Below are 20,293 nucleotides of genomic sequence, written 5' to 3'. Positions count from 1 at the left end.
TTAACATTGGTTGTCCTCAGGGAAGAGAAGTGGGGAGAGGACTTGTGCACATCTTTTCATGTGCTTCTTTGCTATCAGTAGATAATCTTTGATAAAGCATCTGTGCATACACTTTGGCCATTAATTGGGTAGGTAGTTTTCTTATTTGTAGCATTTTTGAGAGACTGTCATATATTCTGGATACAAGCCCTTTATCATTAATATAATTTGCAAACAGTTTCATCTAGACTGTAACTTGTCTTCTGAAAAACAGAAGTTCTTAATTTTATGAGCCAGAATCTATCAATTTGTTCTTTAATGGACGATGTTTTTTGGTGTCATACCTAACAACTCTTTGCCTAACTCAAGGTTACAAATAATTTCCCTTATGTTTTCTTGTAGAAGTTTTATAATTTTACACTTAGGCCAATGATTCATTTTGAGCTAATATTCATATATCGTATGAGATATAGATCCAAGTTTATGTAATTTTTTTGGACATGCATTTCCAATTTTTGAAAAGAATGTACCTTTTGGACAGAAGAGTACAAAATAGACAGAAAATACAACACAGTACTTTTGCATCTTTGTCAAAAGTTAACATATATATATGGGGCTATTTATCCACCCTCTACTTATGTGTCTTGATCCCAATATCGCACGGTCTTGCGACCCCACGGACTGTAGCCTGCCAGGCCCCTCTGTCCATGGGACTCTCCAGGCAAGAATACTGGAGTGAGTTGCCAGTATTCCCTTCTTCAGGGGATCTTCCTGACCCAGGAATTGAACCCAGGTCTCCAGCATGGCAGGAAGATTCTTACCAACTAAGCTACAAGGGAAATCTCTGTCTTTATTACTGCACCTTTATAATAAGTCTTCATGAGAGTTATACATCATGAGAAACATTGGGCTGGAGGAAGCACAAGCTGTAATCAAGATTGCTGGGAGAAATATCAATAACCTCAGATATGCAGATGACACCACCCTTAAGGCAAAAAGTGAAGAAGAACTAAACAGCCTCTTGAGGCAAGTGAAAGAAGAGAGTGAAAAAGTTGGCTTAAAGCTCAACATTCAGAAAATGAAGATCATGGTATCCAGTCCCATCACTTCATGGCAAATAGATGGGGAAGCAGTGGAAACAGTGAGAGACTATTTTGGGGGGCTCCAAAATCACTGCAGATGATGACTACAGCCATGAAATTAAAAGACACTTACTCCTTGGAAGAAAAGATATGACCAACCTAGACAGCATATTAAAAAGCAGAGACATTACTTTGCCAACAAAAGCCCATCTAGTCAAGGCTATTGTTTTTCCAGTAGTCGTGTATGGATGTGAAAGTTGGACTATAAAGAAAGCTGAGCGCCAAAGTATTGATACTTTTGAACTGTGTTGTTGGAGAAGACTCTTGAGAGTCCCTTGGACTGCATGGAGATCCAACTAGTCCATCATAAAGGAAATCAATCTTGAATATTCATTCGTAGGACTGATGAAGCTGAAACTCCAATATTTTGACCACCTGATGCAAAGAGCTGACCCATTTGAAAAGACCCTGATGCTGGGAAAGATTGAAGGCAGGAGGAGAAGGGGACGACAGAGGATGAGATGGTTGGATGGCATCACCGACTCAATGGACATGAGTTTGAGTAAACTCCAGGTGTTGGAGATGGACAGGGAGGCCTGGCGTGCTGCAGTCCATGGGATCACAAAGAGTCAGACACGACTGAGAGACTGAACTGAACTGAATAATAAGTCTTAAAGTCAGGGAGTGTAAGTCAGGCAAAACTCTGTCTTTTTATTCAAAGCTATTTAGGCTATTTGGGTCCTTTGAATTTCCATTTAAATTTTAGAGTCATCTTAGTCAATTTCGACAAAGGCTTGGTGGCGCTTTGATTGGCAATGTGCTAAATGCCTAGATCAGTTGGGGATGAACTGACATCTTAACAATACTGTGTTTGCTGATCCATGAACACAGTATACATCTCTCCATTTATTTACATCTTTAAGAGTCTTTGGATTCCCTAAGTTCTCTCAGCAAGTTTTCTGTTTTCAGTATATAAATCTTACATGTCTCTTGTCAGGTTTTTCCATAAGTATTTGATATTTTTAATGCAGTTATAAATGGTATTATAATAAGCATATAGAAATGCAATCAATTTTTGATAAATTGACTGTGAGTCTTGAAACCTTACTAAGCTTATTTATTAATTTGAGTAGCTTTTAAATAAATAAGGATTTTCAATGGAGACAATCATGTTTTACTTCACCCTTTCTAATCTGCATGCATTTTCTTTCTTTTTTGTTCTTGCTGCACTGGCTAGAATCTCTAATACAATGTTGAATACACGTGCCAAGAGGACATCCTTGACTTGTTCTTGATCCGAAGGGGAAAACATTCCATTTTTCACCCTTAAATATGATGTTAGCTATAGGTTTTTCATAGATGCCCTTTAGCAAATTGGGGACATCCCCTTCTATTCCTAGTATACTGAGTTTTGTTTTGTTTTATATTTTTTTAATTAGTGTACTGACTTTCTCTAGTTGCAGCGAGTGGGGACTACTCTTAGCTGCAGTGCATGGGCTTCACATAGCGATGGCTTCTTGTTGCTGAGCACAGGCTCCAGGTGAGCAGGCCTTAGTGGTTGAGGCACACCGGCTCTAGAGCATGGGCTCAGGCGTTGTGGCACATGGTCTTAGCTGCTCTGGGGCATGTGGAATCCTCCCAGACTAGAAACTGAACCCATTTCCCCTACATTGACAGGCAGATTCCTATCTACTGTACCACCAGGGAAGTCCCTGACAACACTTAATACATTGTGTTTTCATTTTCATCTAGTTCAAAATACTTTTTAAATTTCCCTTTTGATTTATTCTTTAATGCATGGGTTATCTAGGTGTGTGTTATTCAGTTTTCAGTTACTTAGGGATTTTGCAATTACCTTTCTATTGGTTTCTAACTCAGTTCTACTGTGGCTAGAGAACATAGTTTGTATAACTTGAATGTCTTAATACTTATTGAGATGTATATGTATTTTTTACTTTATTTTACTTTACAATACTATATTGGTTTTGAGATACATCAACATGAATGCGCCACGGGTGTACATGAGTTCCCAATCCTGAACCTCCCTCCCCATACCATCTCTCTGGGTCATCCCAGTGCACCAGCCCCAAGCATCTTGTATCCTGCATCGAACCTAGACTGACTGAGATGCATTTTTATGGGCAAGATTATAGTCTGCTTTGTAAAAGTTCTGTGTGCACTTAAAAGGAAAGGAATGTGTATTCTACTGTTATTTAGTGGAGTGTTCTATAAAAGCCAATTCGGCCAACTTGCTTAATAGTGTTGATCAGATCTTATGTATCTTTATTGATTTTCTGTCCACTTTTTTTATCAATTACTTAGAGTATTGTTGAAATCTCCAATTATAAATGTTGACTTCTCTAATTCTTGCAGTTTTAAACAGTTAATTATATATTTTTTTTAATTTTTATTTTTACTTTATTTTACTTTACAATACTGTATTGGTTTTGCCCTACATTGACATAAGAGATCCAAATAATAAGAAAAACATTTATTGCTTCCTGAATTCTGCTTCATGTGTTTTGAAGCTCTATTATCACATGCATAAGCACTAAGGATTAGTTTGGATTCTTCAGATTAGTGTTAGCATGGTACACAATGCTTTTTTTTTTTTTGTAGAAATTGACTAAGATGATTCTAAAATTTGTATGGAAATTCAAAGTGTTTTTTTTTAATCCTTTTTATTTTGTATTGAGGTATACCTGATTAACCATCCTCTGATAGCTTCAAGTGAACGGTGGAGGGACTCAGCCATATATATACATGTATCCATTCTCCCCCAAACTCCCCTCCCATCCAAGCTGCCACATAATGAGCAGAGTTCCATGTGCTCTACAGTAGGCCCTTACTGAGTATTTATTTGAAATAGAACAGTGTGTACCTCTCCATACCAAACTCCCTAAATATCCCTTTCCCCTGGCAAAGCCTGGTACATGTTTTGCCATCCTTCTACTTTTAACCTAATCTTCTCTTTATATTTAAAGTGGATTTCTTGCTTTTTTTACCCACTTGAAAATCTATTTTCCACTTACATATAATAAGATTACAGATGCGGTTGTGTTTAAATCTACCATATGGCTATTGGTTTTCTATTTGTTCTATCAATTCCTTGGCCTTTCCCCCTTTATTTCTGTCTTATTTTGAATTAATTATTTTTTATGCTTCCATTTTGTATTCTTTGTTATGTTTAAGAGCTTTAATACTTCCTTGTTTTATTTTAGTGGTTGTTTTAGCGTTTATAGTGTTGATATCATTCGCTTATTACAATTTAACGTCTTGACATTATGCCATCTTATGTATAATTCAAGAACCTTACAACAACATACTTCCATGCCCCTCCCACGTTTTGTGCTATTGTTGTCATATATTTAAATTTGAGTATATTATAAGAGCATGATTCATTGATATTCTAATTTTAAACCGCTGATGATCTTTTAAAGAGATCCAAACAATGAGAACAATATTTACATTTACCCATGTAGTTACCATTTCTGATGCTCTTCATTCCTTTGTGTAGATGTAGATTTCCATCTGGTATCATTTGCCTTCTGTCTTAAGGAACTCTTTTGGTAGTGCAGGTCAGCACAGAAAACAGCAAAATTCTGTAAAGCAGTTATCTTTCAATACAAAAATAAATTTTACAGAAGAGTATCGGATGATGTAGAGAAGTCGTTCGTGAAAAGAAGAGTCAGTGAGGCAAACTTCATTTGTGTCTCATTTTAGGAAACTGCCACAGCCACCTCAACCTTCAGCAAAAACCATCCTGATCAACCAGTAGCCATCGTCATCAAGGCAAGACCCTCCATCAGCAAAATGATTACGACTCACCTAAGACTCAGATGATGGTTAGCCTCATTTAGGCATAAGTGCTGTGCTGTGCTCAGTCGTGTTTGACTCTTTGCAACACTATGAACTGTAACCTGCCAGGCTCCTCCGTACATGCGATGTTCCAGGCAAGAACACTGGAGAGGGTTACCATTTCCTCCTCCAGAGGATCTTCCTGACGCAGGAATGGACACGCTGTCTCTTGGGTCTCCTCTGCTGGCAGGTGGATTCTTTACCATTCAGCCACCTGTGGAGCCCTTAAAGAATAAAGTTTTTTGTATTAATTAATTTACATTGTTTTTAAGATACAGTGCTGTTGAACACTTAGTAGACTACAATACGATATAAAGGTTACTTTTACATGCATTGGGAAGCCAAAAATCTGTGTCTCACCGTATTGCAATATTCACTTTGTTGCGGTGGTCTGCAATGCCCACAATATCCCTGAGGTATGCCTGTACTAGTTGTTGCAATAAGAGGCTTGAGAGTGTGTACAATAAGTTACACTTGAGACTGACCACAGTTTGGTGAGGAAGTCCCCCACCTGGAAGAGTTAAGACCAACTGTAACACTGTCGAGGCAGCTGTCTTTACACCTACTTCAGGGTACTTTGCATGCAATAACTTCTTCAGTTCCTCCTCACTGACTGGCAGTAAAGTGGAGGACCGTTTATTGACCATACAATTTGATCAACATTTCCACTACTGATTCCAGAGACTTCTCTCAGATCTCCTGAATTTGCCTCTGTCCGTTTTCCATCATTCCTGTAGCAAACTGCCATAAACTCGTTGGCTTAAAACCACAGAAAATGTTAGTCTTGTAGTTCTGAAGCCCTAAATGGCTCCCATTGGGCTAAAGTCAAGATGTTGGCAGGTATGGGTTCGTTTGTTTATTTATTTTTTATTTTATTAATTTTGTCTGTGCTGGGTGTTCATTGGTGTGTAGGCTTTTCTCTGGTTTTAGCGAGCAGGGCCATCTCTTCGTTGTTGTGTGCGGACTTACTGTGGAGGCTTCTTCTGTTGCCAAAACAGGCTAGGTGTGTGGGCTTCCGTAGTTGAGGCATAGGGTCTAATATTTTCTCCTCCGTGAAAGCTAGCAAGGTGGCTGGCCGTGGTGTTATGGCTGCTGTTGGAAAACATGAGACTCTTGGGTCAGAGACAAAGACTTGAATACCCACAGCGTTAGTGGCAGTGAGAGTATCAACATTTCCACGAGTTCCCTAAGCCTCAGTCCCCACAGGGTGTTGCAGAAGGCCAGATAAATCCTGCGTGTGTGGTAGGCTGCATTATAGGAGAAGCACTCCTAGGTTACAGGCGTCGAGTCTTTCCCGATCCTGGCCTTGAGGAAGAAATGTCTTGAGCATAATTTCCAGTATAACTTGCCCTTTGCTCTGGAGAGGGAGACTCTATCTTTTGAGGCTGTTCACTATATAAATATTCAAAAAGAGTGTTTGGAAAAAAGGCAATCTTTGGTCTGCTTGAAAGATACACAGAAATATGAGATTTGTGGAGAATAGCCTCCCAATAATCTCTCAAGTCCTTTTTAATCCAGAACTGATATAATGGGCTCTTGAATGTGAAGTCAAGTGGGCCTTAGAAAGCATCACTATGAACAAAGCTACTGGAGGTGATGGAATTGCAGTGGAGCTATTTCAAATCCTGAAAGATGATGCTGTGAAAGTGTTTCACTCAATATGCCAGCAAATTTGGAAAACTCAGCAGTGGCCACAGGACTGGAAACGGTCAATTTCATTCCAATCCCAAAGAAACACAATGCCAAAGCATGCTCAAACTACGGAACAATTGCACTCATCTCACACGCTAGTAAAGTAATGCTCAAAATTCTCCAAGCCAGGTCTCAGCAATATGTGAACCGTGAACTTCCTGATGTTCAAGCTGGTTTTCGAAAAGGCAGAGGAACCAGAGATCAAATTGCCAACATCCACTGGATCATGGAAAAAGCAAGAGAGTTCCAGAAAAATCTTTATTTCTGCTTTATTGACTATGCCAAAGCCTTTGACTGTGTGGATCACAATAAACTGTGGAAAATTCTTCAAGAGATGGGAATACCAGACTACCTGACCTGCCTCTTGAGAAATCAGTATGCAGGTCAGGAAGCAACAGTTAGAACTGGACATGGAACAATGGTCTGGTTCCAAATAGGAAAAGGAGTATGTCAAGGCTGTATATTGTCATCCTGCTTATTTAACTTCTATGCAGAGTACATCATGAGGAACGCTGGACTGGAAGAAGCACAAGCTGGAATCAAGATTGCCGGGAGAAATATCAATAACCTCAGATATGAAGACGACACCACCCTTATGGCAGAAAGTGAAGAGGAACTAAAAAGCTTCTTGATGAAAGTGAAAGTGGAGAATGAAAAAATTGGCTTAAAGGTCAACATTCAGAAAACAAAGATCATGGCATCCGGTCCCATCACTTCATGGGAAATAGATGGGGAAACAGTAGAAACAGTGTCAGACTTTATTTTCGGGGGCTCCAAAATCACTGCAGATGGTGATTGCAGCCATGAAATTAAAAGACGCTTACTCCTTGGAAGAAAAGTTATGACCAACCTAGATAGTATATTCAAAAGCAGAGACATTACTTTGCCGACTAAGGTCCGTCTAGTCAAGGCTATGGTTTTTCCTGTGGTCATGTATGGATGTGAGAGTTGGACTGTGAAGAAAGTTGAGAACTGAAGAATTGATGTTTTTGAACTGTGGTGTTGGAGAAGACTCTTGAGAGTCCCTTGGACTGCAAGGAGATCCAACCAGTCCATTCTGAAGGAGACCTGCCCTGGAATTTCTTTGGAAGGAGTGATGCTGAAGCTGAAACTCCAATACTTTGGCCAACTCACGCAAAGTGTTGACTCATTTGAAAAGACTCTGATGCTGGGAGGGATTGGGGGCAGGAGGAGAAGGGGACGACAGAGGATGAGATGGCTGGATGGCATCACTGACTTGGTGGACGTGAGTCTGAGTGAACTCCGGGAGCTGGTGATAGACAGGGAGGCCTGGCGTGCTGTGATTCATGGGGTCGCAAAGAGTCGGACACGACTGAGCGACTGAACTGAACTGATTCTGTTTCATTAATATCTGTGTCCATACTTACATCCATACCACACTGTCTTAATTATTGTAGCGTTACTGTAAGTCCTAACATTACATAATAGAAATCCTCCATGCTAATCCCTGCTTGTGTATTCTAGTTCCTTTGCATAGCAATATAAATTTCTAACATCTCTGTTTCAGTTTTCACCAAAAAGTCGACAAAGAACTGGTTGTACAAGTAGAAGACAAATGAGTAAAGTGATATAAAAGTTCAACAACACTCAATCAAGCTGACTTATATGTTAGAGAACACTGCACCCATCCTTCTGAACGTACATTCTCTCTGGGGACACATGAAACATTCTTCCAGATAGACCATGTGTTGAAATCAGACAGAGTACGTTTTCTGACAACTATGGAATTAAGTTAAAATTGACCCAGAAAGAAGGCGTCAAGAGAAAATGCCTGTATTTTTGAAGACTAAATGAAAGCAGCAGTAGAGGGAGCGATGTAATTTGAGAAAAAAAAGTGTAGATGCTGGGTTTTCTTGCTGGTCCAATGGTTAAGAGTCTGCTTGTCAAGGCAGGGGCCGCTCGTTCAAGTGACCCTGTGCGTTAAAACTACTGAGGCTGCACTCTCGAGCTCGGGAGCCAAACTGCTGAGCCTGTGCTCCCCAACCACTGAAGCCCGTGTGCTCCAGAGCCTGTGTTCTGCAACGAGAGAAGCCACTGCAATGAGACGCCCTCACACCACACCTAGATGGTAGCCCCTGCTTGCCACAACTAGAGAAAGCCCACGCACAGGAACAAAGCCCCAGCACAGAGAAAGATACATACATAAATAAATTTTAATGAAGTATACGTGCCTCCTTCAAAAAGGAATAAAACACAAATTTCCCATGAACATCAGCAACAAAGTAGAACAAACTTCAAATCCTGGACAAAATTATTTTTCCCCCTTTCAAATCACACATTTATTTATTTATTATTGGAGTGTAGATGGTTTGCACTGCTGTGTTAGTTTCTGCTACAGCAAACTGAGTCAGGTATACACACTACTATGTATAAAATAGATAGCAAAGAAAAAGTATTATTTTCAAAAATGAAAGACTGTTATGCACAATGGGTGGCAGAAATTTATGACAAGATATTTTTATTTTATACATTACATGTAAGTAGGCCTTTAAAAGGCATAGCCTATGGGGCATTATGAGCGTCCCTTGTGGCTCAGAGGTTAAAGCGTCTGCCTCCAATGCAGGAGACCCAGGTTTGATCCCTGGGTCGGGAAGATCTCCTGGAGAAGGAAATGGCAACCCACTCCAGTATTCTTGCCTGGAGAATCCCATGGATTGAGGAGCCTGGTGGGCTGCAGTCCACGGGGTCACAAAGAGTTGGACACGACTGAGTGACTTTAAAAAAAAAAGCGGGGGGGGGCATTATGGTAAAAATCACTAAAAACAATTTCCTAAGTTTCCCTTATCCCCCTGTGCTGACCTGGTCACCCCAAATGGGGCTGTGTTTACAGGTGTCAGTGTCCTTGGTGTTTGTTACAGGTGTCAGTGTCCTTTGAGGACATGACCGTGGACTTCAGCAGAGAGGAGTGGCAGGACCTGGACATGATGCCGAAAACCACAGCCACCTCATCTCACTGGGTATGCACAGCTACCCTGTGAATCTATGAGTGTTGTAGCCACGCGTTCTGGGAAGCATACTCACTCAGAAGGACAATGCAGATAGTGGAGTGCAGTTTATTACACCGGCGGCCCCAAGTCAGAGTCTCCTCTTTGCCAAGGGCCCTGACCAGTTTTTTTGAAAACCTTATATACCCTAAGTGTATGTGCCCAAACCCACCTCCCAAATTCCCTGAAACTAGTCTGAAGAAAGGGAAGGAAAGATACACTCAGAGTTAACCCGTGATTCATATTCCTTAAGCCTAGGTAGTTAACAGTGGACAATTATCAATAGGCTTGTGGTCATACCCCAATAAGCATAATAGAATTTATGATTCTACTTGGTTACACAGATAATTAGGGTATTCTTTCAGGGCAAAGGGAGTCTAGGTATGAGCCCTGGGGCTCTTCCATCCCGGGGGCCTGGTTTTCCAGTTGGTATGTCATTTCCATAGACACTGGGCATAGAGCTCAAAGTCCACAGTCCAGCCCAAGATGGAGTCCTGCTTTCAAGATGGAGGCTGTTCTGTCTGTTTCCTCCTTCTTGAGGACTCTGTTATGAGTAAAATCGTGTCCATCCAAGAAAATATGTTGACGTCCTAACCCCCACTACTTCTGAATGTGACCTTAATTAAAAATAGGGCCTGAGACGGTAACAGGGAGGAAGGCCAGAAGTCCCAGAGCGGCAGGAGACAATAAACTGTAAGTGGCAGACGCTTTTTCTCTCCTTCTCTATATGTGCTGACGACACCTAGCTCTACCATGAGCTAACCAATATGTTTTTCTTATGGAAAAATTGTTCTTAAGCTATGTTAATGAAACCATGTATTTGCTTTGCAACCTGCCTTTCTTCAAAATGATTCTGCCTAAGAATAACTTTTTTTTTTTCTTTTCTCAACCCTTGGGCTGATAATGGCTCAAGAAACCAGTATTCATGTCAATTGTTTTATGGCCGGGGGATGACACACCTTGGGCCATCCTATCTCAAAAATGCATATTGTGGGAGAGGGCCTTGGTGAAACCCCCTCAGCCTTGAGGTGACACTCTTATCTGATTAATAAGCTTGCTAACAGACATAAAACACCTTGCCAGAAACTAGCAAGGGGGCATTCTCTCTGCCCCTTTCTGATGTCGTGTCAGCAGCTTTCTCTCTCTCTCTCTCTCTCTCTCTCTCTCTCTCATACTTTAATAAAATTCTGTTACCCAAAAGGTTCTAGTGGGCAGGCCTCGTCTCTTGCCCTGGATCGAATTCCTCTCTCTCCTCCAGAGACCACGAATCCCAGCGTAGCACGTGGCTCACAGCAGTAACCTGTCAGGTCTTTCCAGAAGTAATCAGTCAAGAACGAGGTTGTTAGGTGGGCCCTACTCCAATATGCCTGGCATTCTTACAAAAAGGGGAAGTGTAGACACAGAGACACACAAACACACAAGAGAGACCGTGCGGAGGCACACAAGGAGTAGATGACCGTGTGGTTGGAGTGATGCTTCTGTAGGACAAGAGGTGCCTGAGGCCACCAGAAACCAGGAGCGGGACATGGAACACACCCCTCCCTAGCACCTTCAACAAGAGCATGACCTGGCTGACGCCTTGATTTTAGACTTCTGGCCCTCAGAACTGCAAGGCAAGAAATTCTTATTGTTCTGAGTCACACGGTTTGTGATACTTTGTTACAACAGTCCTAGGAAACTACCGCTTTCTGTATTTGGGGGTGGAGTGCTGTTATAAGAAACACCTAAAAAGAGATGAAGTGGCTTTGGAATTGGGCAGCGGGTAGAGGCTGGAGAAATTTGTAGGTGCTTGATAGAAGAAGTCTAGATTGCCTCAAAGAAACTGGTGGGAGAAATAGGAATAACTGTGTTTTTGCTGAGGTCTCAGATAGGCTTTCCAGGTGACGCTAGTGGTAAAGATTCCTCCTGCCGATGCTGGAGACTCGGGTTCCATCCCCGGGTCAAGAAGATCCCCCAGAGAAGGAAAGGGCAACCCACTCCAGTTTTCTTGCCTGGAGAATCTCACGGGCAGAGGAGCCTGGTGGGCTCCAGTTCATGGGGTTACAAAGAGTCAGACAGGACCGAAGCGAATTAGCACACAGCACTGGCCAAAGAACCTAGCTTGTCTGGTACCTACCTGTTTAAGAAATAAATTCTAGGTATTTCCTAAAAGAACTAGAAGTTTTAGAAAAGAGAATTTAACCTTAATTTCTGAATAATGAGTTACTGATTGAATTTAACACATGATGAATAAGAGAAATTCACAGCTTTAGATATTCTCACCCTGCACAATGTTAGGTATAACTAGGTATTTGATAAGCATAGCATATCACGGCGAAAATCATGAAAGACAACTATCTTCCTAGTTCTCTTCCATCCAACCCCTGGTGCTGACCATGTCACCTTGAATGGGACTGTATTGTAACAGGGGTCATTCGAGGACGTCCCTGTGGACCTCAGCAGGGAGGAGTAGCAGCATGTGGACCCTGTACAGAGGTGCCTGTACCAGGATGTGACACTGGAGACCTACAGCCACCTGTGCGCAGTGGGTAAGTGAGCACAGCTGCCCTGTGCGCCTGCCAGGGGCCTCAGAGAGGCTGCCTCCATTCTCAGCTGCTGAATGCTCTGGGGCATCTGAAGTGTGTAATGGTGTCACCTTTGATTTGCCCGAGATACTTCAGTCCTTTTACCCTTCTGTGATTATGACTCTATTCCCAGGGAAACGGGATCACTTTCCTGAAGAGCAAATAGAAGTGTGGTTGAAAGGCCCTGAATCCCAATTAACTGGACCCAATCCTGTATCGTGTCCTGTTCACAGGGAACCAAGTTCCCAAACCAGCGGTCATCTTCAAGCTGGAGCAAGGAGAGGGCCCATGGACATTGGAGGAGGAAACCCCACATCACAGCTGCTCAGATGTGTGACCTGAGTAGATGCGGGACGTGGAGTAGATCTGTTTTTCTAGGACAGGCTGATGCCTTTGAAAGGCTCTGATGGCCACCTCATGCGAAGAGTTGACTCATTGGAAAAGACTTTGATGCTGGGAGGGATTGGGGGCAGGAGGAGAAGGGGACGACCGAGGATGAGATGGCTGGATGGCATCACTGACTCGATGGACGTGAATCTGAGGAACTCCGGGAGTTGGTGATGGACAGGGAGGCCTGGCGTGCTGTGATTCATGGGGTCGCAAAGAGTCGGGCACGACTGAGCGAGTGAACTGAACTGAAGATAATCTGTCTGGAAGATGCCAACGGTGCCTTTCCCAGAGTTCTCTGCGCCATGAAGTGCCTTCCTGCAACTCGGGGCATTCTGCGTTGGCTGCAGCCGTTGTAACAAGATGGCAGCGTCGACGGAGTGACCAGGGGCTCCTCCTGGCGGAAGCTGGTGGCAGTGGCGGCAGCGGTGTCGCCGCCATAACTTCACGGCTCCCCTGAAGCAGCCCCCGAAGTCGCCGCGAAGGCGAGGCCGCTGCCACCAGAAGCCAGAGGCTCGGCTTGCTAAAGGTAAGAACCCCCTCAACAGTCTGTGGCCTGGTGAAAAGAAACCTGACAGTAGCGGTGGTCAGATTCCCCTTGGCCGATTCTGGGCCCTGTAACGCTGAGAAACAGCCAGCGTTTTCTGTTTCCTGCCTGCCTTCACAGCCTTGCTCCGTGGACGAGTCTTAGGGGCGTCCATCGTCCCCTTAGACGCGTCCATCATCCCCTTAGAGGTGTCGGAGCTTAACCCACCCCCATCTTTGTCTCTCAGGATGGCGAGCAGCAGTGGACCCGAGGCCGATTTCCTTGTCGGAGGGAGATATAAACTGGTACGGGAGATCGGGTGTGGCTCTTTTGGGCACGTTTATTTGGCGATAGACCTCACCAACCACGAGGAAGTGGCAGTAAAATTAGAATCACAGAATGCGAGGCAGCCCCGGTTGTTATACGAGAAGGAACTCTATAATATCCTTCAAGGTGGGGTTGGCATCCCCCAGATACGGTGGTATGGTCAGGAAACGGACTATAATGTGCTAGTCATGGATCTTCTGGGACCCAGCCTTGAAGATCTCTTCAATTTCTGTTCAAGAAAGTTTACAATGAAAACTGTACTTATGTTAGCTGATCAGATGATCAGTAGAATCGAGTATGTGCATACCCAGAATCTTATACACAGAGACATTAAACCAGATAACTTCCTGATGGGTACTGGGCAGCAGTGGAAGAAGTTATTCCTTATTGATTTTGGTTTGGCCAAGAGGTACAGAGACAAGAAGACAGGGCAACACATACCCTACAGATCCGGTAAAAGTCTCACTGGCACGCCTTCCTATGCTAGCCTCAGTGCCCATCATGGTATTGAACTGAGTCGCCGAGATGACATGGAATCATTAGGATATGTTTTGATGTATTTTAACAGAGCCAGCCTGCCATGGCAAGGACTAAAGGGTGCAACAATGAAGCAAAAATGTGAAAAGATTAGTGAAATGAAGATGACCACACCTGTTGATGTTTTATGTAAGGGATTTCCTGTAGAATTTGCCATGTACTTAAAGCATTGTCGCGGGCTGTCCTTTGAGGAAGCCCCGGATTACACGTACCTGAGGCAGCTCTTCCGCATTCTTTTCAGGACCCTGAATTACCAACATGACTATGCATTTGATTGGATAGTGTTAAAGCAGAAAGCAGAACAGCAGGCTGCCTCTTCAAGTGGGCAGGGTCAGCAGGCCCAAACCCCCACAGGCAAAAGTGACAAAACCAAAAGTGAAATGAAAGGTTCCTAAGGTTGAATCAAGGAACAGAAGACACAGAGCAGGAGACTGGAGCAGCAAATTCATTTCCCTGTCAACTGGCTCTGGTCAGCAGAGATACTGTCTCCTGAGTTGAAGGCTCTGTAATTAATGAAACATGGTATCCCATTTTCTATTTCACTTTTTCAAGTGGAAAAGGTCACTAAATGCTTGAACCACGCAAATTGGTGGGAAAATTTTACCTATGCCCATTTTAATTAAAATCTTTTATTTTGAACTATACTGCTTTGAGAGATCTCATTTCAGAAGAATAGCCTGTGCAGTTGCTATGGTTGTTAATGCATTCTGAGGGTTTATCCATCCGTGGGGTTTGCAAGTTGTTCACTTAAAACATTCTTAATATGGTTGACTTCTTGTTTGCAAGCCAGCTGATATGGTAGTAATCAAGATTCCAAGTTTGAGCATATGAACGACTCTGCTTGCTTACTTGAGCTAGAAATAACAGCCTCTGGAGTGAAGACTTAAGGAAAACTTAGTGACTACTAGATTATCCTTAGGACTTGGCATTAACTCTATGATGTCCTTGGTATTTTAAAAAAGCTTGTTTATCACAGAATTTTAGTTAACATGTTAAACTGAACATGTATATATGTTGCTTAGATAAATGTAGTTACGGTAAACATCTACATGACCTGGGATTTGTTTTTATTTTGAAATGGGAGCTTTTTGTTTTACAGATTCATTAAAAACTGTAAACTGTTTCTTTAAAAACAAAAGCAAGCTCTAAACTTTTCGAGTTGCTTAGACAGGTTTAACAGAAGCCCCTTTGATGCTTAAATGCCATCTCCTAGTATGACCCTTGCCAATATCCACTGTCTTCTTTGCTTGGCTTTTTTTGGCAGGAGAGCTATCTGCCCTTCCCCCATCCCTGTAGTCTAGATCAAGGTGCTACCATCTCAAGCACCTTGCTTTCTTAGTTATTTTTTTCCTTCCCTAATATTTTGTGCTTCTTCTGTCCTGCCTGTCCCTCCCCCTCCATAGATTTTGTCCTTATGCAATGGAAATCCATATATCTGCTTCCTTTCATAACCACCAATTCCTGCTCTTGCTCCTGCCAATCCCTTTCCATTTCCTTTCCAGCTTCTCAATGTCATCTAGAACCAGTCTCATTTAATTTCACATATGTCAACAGTGACATCAGATTCTGTACTCTTGCTCATCACCCTGTGTCTCATCCTCAGTTGCTAACTTCCTGGTGTTTGTGCTTCAGTTTCTCTCTCTCTTTTTTTTAAAATTTATTTATTTATTTTTTTAATTTTAAAATCTTTAATTCTTACATGCGTTCCCAAACATGAACCCCCCTCCCACCTCCCTCCTTCAGTTTCTCTTATAGTCAGCTACTTTGAATGTTAATTGTATTTGTTATCTATGTGAGATTCCATTCTGTGAAGTGCTTGTTCTTATTGTTCTATCAATTTATAAGTGCAGCTATTTTGTGTTTTCCTTGTTGATGAGTACCTTGTTTTCTTTTTACAAACTTTTTTCCTTCCATTCCCTCTAAATGAAGAGCCCTGTCTACTGTCCTCTGCTCTTCCCTTCCTTAAGGGAATCTTCCATCCATTCTGAACACGTTTTATTTTCTTATTCTACTGACTCATATAGTGATACCTTCAGTCCTTGTATTAAGACTGTACCCTAGTACCAGAATTTACCTATGAAGAGTGACATTTCTCACAGTTGTGCAGTTCCTTCATTCTCAGTATATTATTAACTGAAATCATCGTTGCCCAAATCAGATATTTTTCTCCCATATTCTTCACTCTGCAATTTCTTTTTTCTCTTTTTGAAATTATTTAAATACCCCCCGCTTTTTAAGTTTCATCTATGTCACCACAAAGCAAGTCCATGTTTATCCTGGATTATTCTGTTCCTAATGGGATTAACTGATTCCATTTTTTAACAAGTTCATTTTAGGTACTACTGACAGATTTCATTACCTAAACCATCTGTACTAGCCTTATGAAATAAAATTGCAGTTACTCTCTATTATGTAGTACATGATAATGAAACTTTCCTCTTAATGACAACAAGCCCCTTATTTCCAACTGAAACTTATCTTCCAGGGCTCATGTTTAACTCCAGTTTTCTTAATGCTTCCTGCATAGGAAATTTCTGTGTCTAGGCTATTGATTATTTAGGGCTCTATTTAGATACAGGCTTCACCTGTTCCATAAAATTGGGCCCTTAATCACTCCAGTATCTAATATTCTTTTCCTTTTCTCACCCCCACCATCCCATAGAAACTCAGAACAAATAAAAACTTTTTCCCCCTTTATTTTAATTTTTAATTGAAAACTTCTGGAGAGACGATACATTCACAAAGACTGAAATTCAGAAAGTGTGAACGAGTACACAGTAAGAAAATCTCACTCTCACATCTACTCCCCAATTCTCTTCCCTGGGGTCTACCCATGTTAATCATTTTTTACTTTCTTTCCAGAAGTATTTCTTTATGAGTAATGCTTTTAGATCATCTGTTATGTGATTATTTTCCATCCTATATCTATGAAAAATCTTTCAGAATAGAAAAATAATACTTTATTCTTAAATTTTCTAGTGGAAAAATGAAGAAACTAGGTCAAGTACTGACATTAATAATTTTGTGTAGATGTTTCAGTGGGTTTTTTTTAAAAGTGTGTCAAAAAGAGTTCAAAGAATCAGATTGTTAGTAGGAAGGGGTGAAATGGCTTGAGAACAAAACAGAAATTCAGCCTTGTTCATTAATCACTCTAGTGAAGCAGACAACTCTCACTCAGAAAGCATCAAGGTGGGCAACATAGTGTCTTCTTTCAAAATTCAGAGAAAATTACGTCTCCCTAAAGTTGTGGTGAGACTGTGGACTAATCAGAGTGTAATGCTCTTAACTGATCTATAAATCACATATATATTTTGAACTGGCACAACAGAGCAGAAAGAGCCAAATTAATGGAAGAAGTATGTGAATAATTATTGGAGTGGGGAATATGCTGGATTTTTTGAGGACATGTTCATGACTAGCAGAATGCAAACTCACATCCATAGCTATGGTTCCAGACTGATGACTCTATTTATGTGCTGATAAGGAAGTCTATGGGCTCAGAATGTTAAAGATAATTATTTTCAGCACAGGCATTAACTTTTTACATTGAATAGTGGTAGCTGTAACTAAATATTATTGGCTCTAGTGAATTTTGTACACATGTACTAAATGAAGTAGAAAGTTGGAAAAAGTTCTCAATTGCTTAAGGTCTATAGAATAAATGAAATGAAGCTTGTGGATATAAAGAGTACAGCATAGGAGTGAAAGAATAGTGAAGTTTGGCAGGGATAAGACAAAGTTCTAGATTTCACTATTTCAGCCTAACCAAAAGAAGAAAACAAACTGGATTTCATGATCTGATCAGGCTCAGTATTTTAAAATTTTATATAATGGGATAATAGCATAACTTATTCGTTCTGTTTAATATTATAAAACTATTATATTTCATCTTCTGTACAAAGCATCAGTGATTTCCCCTTCCAGCTAAATTGGTACATTACTTAGAGTAAAGATGAGTTGCTGAAAGAACTAAATGGGTACCAGATCATCTATGTAAGTGGAGACATGCTGTCTTGTTTTAATCTCTCCTGCATATGACCCATGTCATCTTGGGAAAATTATATACCTGTTCTGGGCTTTAGTTTCCTCTTTTAATCTAGCTCATATGGTTTCTGGGAGAATTAAACGAGTTTGTATGTGTGTACATACTTCTATGTCACTTAGAATAGTGCCTGGCATGACCTAAAAGCTATTTAAGTACATAGCATGTAGTAAGAACCATACTAGTATTTTCTGTCATCGTCATCGTCATCATCATCATCTGGCTTGCCTGTGTCCAACCTCGATCAGTTGCATGTAACTCCTCTATATTTGGCTGCTGCTTCTGCTGCTGCTAAGTCACTTCAGTCGTGTCCGACTCTGTGTGACCCCACAGACGGCAGCCCACCAGGCTTCAGGCAAGAGCACTGGAGTGGGTTGCCATTTCATCTCCAATGCATGAAAGTGAAAAGTGAAGTCGCTCAGCCGTGTCCGATGCTTAGCGACCCCATGGACTGCAGCCTACCAGGCTCCTCCATCCAGGGAGTTTCCAGGCAAGAGTACTGGAGTGGGTGGCCATTGCCTTCTCCCTATATTTGGCTAACTGTATTAAATTTGAATTTTGCCTCCTCTTTCTCCTTTTAAGAGAGAAACATGGGATTGAAATCATACACTCGATAACTACTGTAAAAGCTTCATTTCACAATGAGAAACTGGATGAATTCAAGAGGAATTATTCATTGTTTCTTTTAATTAAAATGATTACTCATTTTAAATAAAAGCTGTGACAATATGATGACCAGATAAATATAAGGAAAACCAAAATAGACCTTTGTGTCATGTTGCTTTCATCAATAAGAACACATTGAATAAGTATACAGATTGTGAATGTAAGTACGCTGGAAAAATAACTTACATGATCCCATAGTTCATAAGAACAACCCCTTAAAAGTGACTCATTTGGGAATGGTTTGAAGTAGACCTTAAACTTACAAGTTCTAATATAAGTAACATAGGAAAACCTTGAGAAGATTATTGGTTGTAGTCAAATTTTACTTTTTCCTTTTTCTATACCATGTCTATTCTCATCTAAATGAGAAATTCTGTGAACCTAATCAGTGTGGGAAAGCCCTCAGCCAGAAACAAGAACACATTGCTCATTGAAAATTTCTTACTGGGAAGATAGCCTATGTATGCAGTGAATGTGGAAAGGTCCTCACTCAGAAGCCACACCTCTTTCTTTGTCCATCCGATTAGTCATTCTGTGGAAAAACCCTATGAATGCAATGAATGTGATGAAACTTTCATTCATCAGTCGGTAGTGACGTTGCATCAGAGAATTCATTCAGGAGAAAAACCCTGCATATGCACTGAATGTAGGCAGGCTTTTATCCCAAAGACCCACTTGGTTGCACATCAAAAAATTCATAGTGGAGAGAAGCCATATGAATACTGGGATATTCCATATCCCATGACTATGGGACATCTTTCCCTTCCAAATCACAACTGCATGAGCATAGCAAAACTCACACAGGGAAAAAACCCACACCTGCACAAGATGTGGGAAGGTCTTCACCAAAAGATCAAACCTCCTTATATACCAGAAGTCTCGGACTGGACAAAGAGCTTATGTTTATACTGAATGTGGAAGGGCCTTCACTTACAAGTCAGTCTTGATGACACATCAGAGAATTCATACTGGTGAAAAACCTTATGAATGCAGTGACTGTGGGAAAATCTTTACACAGAAGTCACACCTCACTGTACACCTGAATGTTCATACTGGCAGGAAACCTTCTGTATGTACTGAATGAGAAACATCCTGAACTTCCTCATGAGCACTCTAGTAACACCTCCCCATTCTTCCCTAGTGCTATCTTACCTTTGGTACCTTATGAACCTTCCTGACTTCCCCAGTCCTACAGTGGTATATCTCAGAAGGGGACTGTTCCATCCTGAATTATCACCCTCTCCCATAATTGTATCTCTTAGGAGATAATTTCTCCCTTGCTCCCATGCCATATACTGAGGGCACCACTGTGGCACTAAAAATATCCCAGAACTCTATATATCTCAGATCCAAACACTACCCTATCCTACTCTGGGAAGCTTTCTGGACCAGGGATCAAACCTGTGTCCCCTGTGTTGGCAAGTGGATTCTTATCCACTGTGCAACCAGTGAAGTCCTTAATGAGTTTTAATCCTAGTAGTATAAAACATAGTATGCCTATTACTAAACACCTAATATAAAATAACATTTAGTAGAACATATAATTGAAATTTCTGCAATTCACTGTGTTCATGCAGTAATAGTTATTCTTTACTAAAAATGAGGACTACATAGACAGAAGAATGGAT

General features: G+C 41.3%; 2 protein-coding genes across 2 annotated transcripts in view; both read left to right on the top strand.

Annotated features, from left to right (window-relative positions):
* Positions 1–20,293, top strand: part of ZNF81 (zinc finger protein 81) — a 746,478-nt gene that overhangs the window by 525,505 nt on the left and 200,680 nt on the right. The window lies entirely within an intron of this gene.
* Positions 13,342–14,352, top strand: LOC101115603 (casein kinase I). The gene has a single exon (XM_027963289.1). The coding sequence runs from the start codon at positions 13,342–13,344 to the stop codon at positions 14,350–14,352; it is 1,011 nt and encodes a 336-aa protein (XP_027819090.1).

Source organism: Ovis aries, chromosome X (assembly GCF_016772045.2).
Source record: "Ovis aries strain OAR_USU_Benz2616 breed Rambouillet chromosome X, ARS-UI_Ramb_v3.0, whole genome shotgun sequence".
In the NCBI taxonomy this organism is placed as follows: domain Eukaryota; kingdom Metazoa; phylum Chordata; class Mammalia; order Artiodactyla; family Bovidae; genus Ovis; species Ovis aries.
Note: the sequence above shows the minus strand (reverse complement) of the source record. Positions and strands in the feature narration are given on the sequence as shown.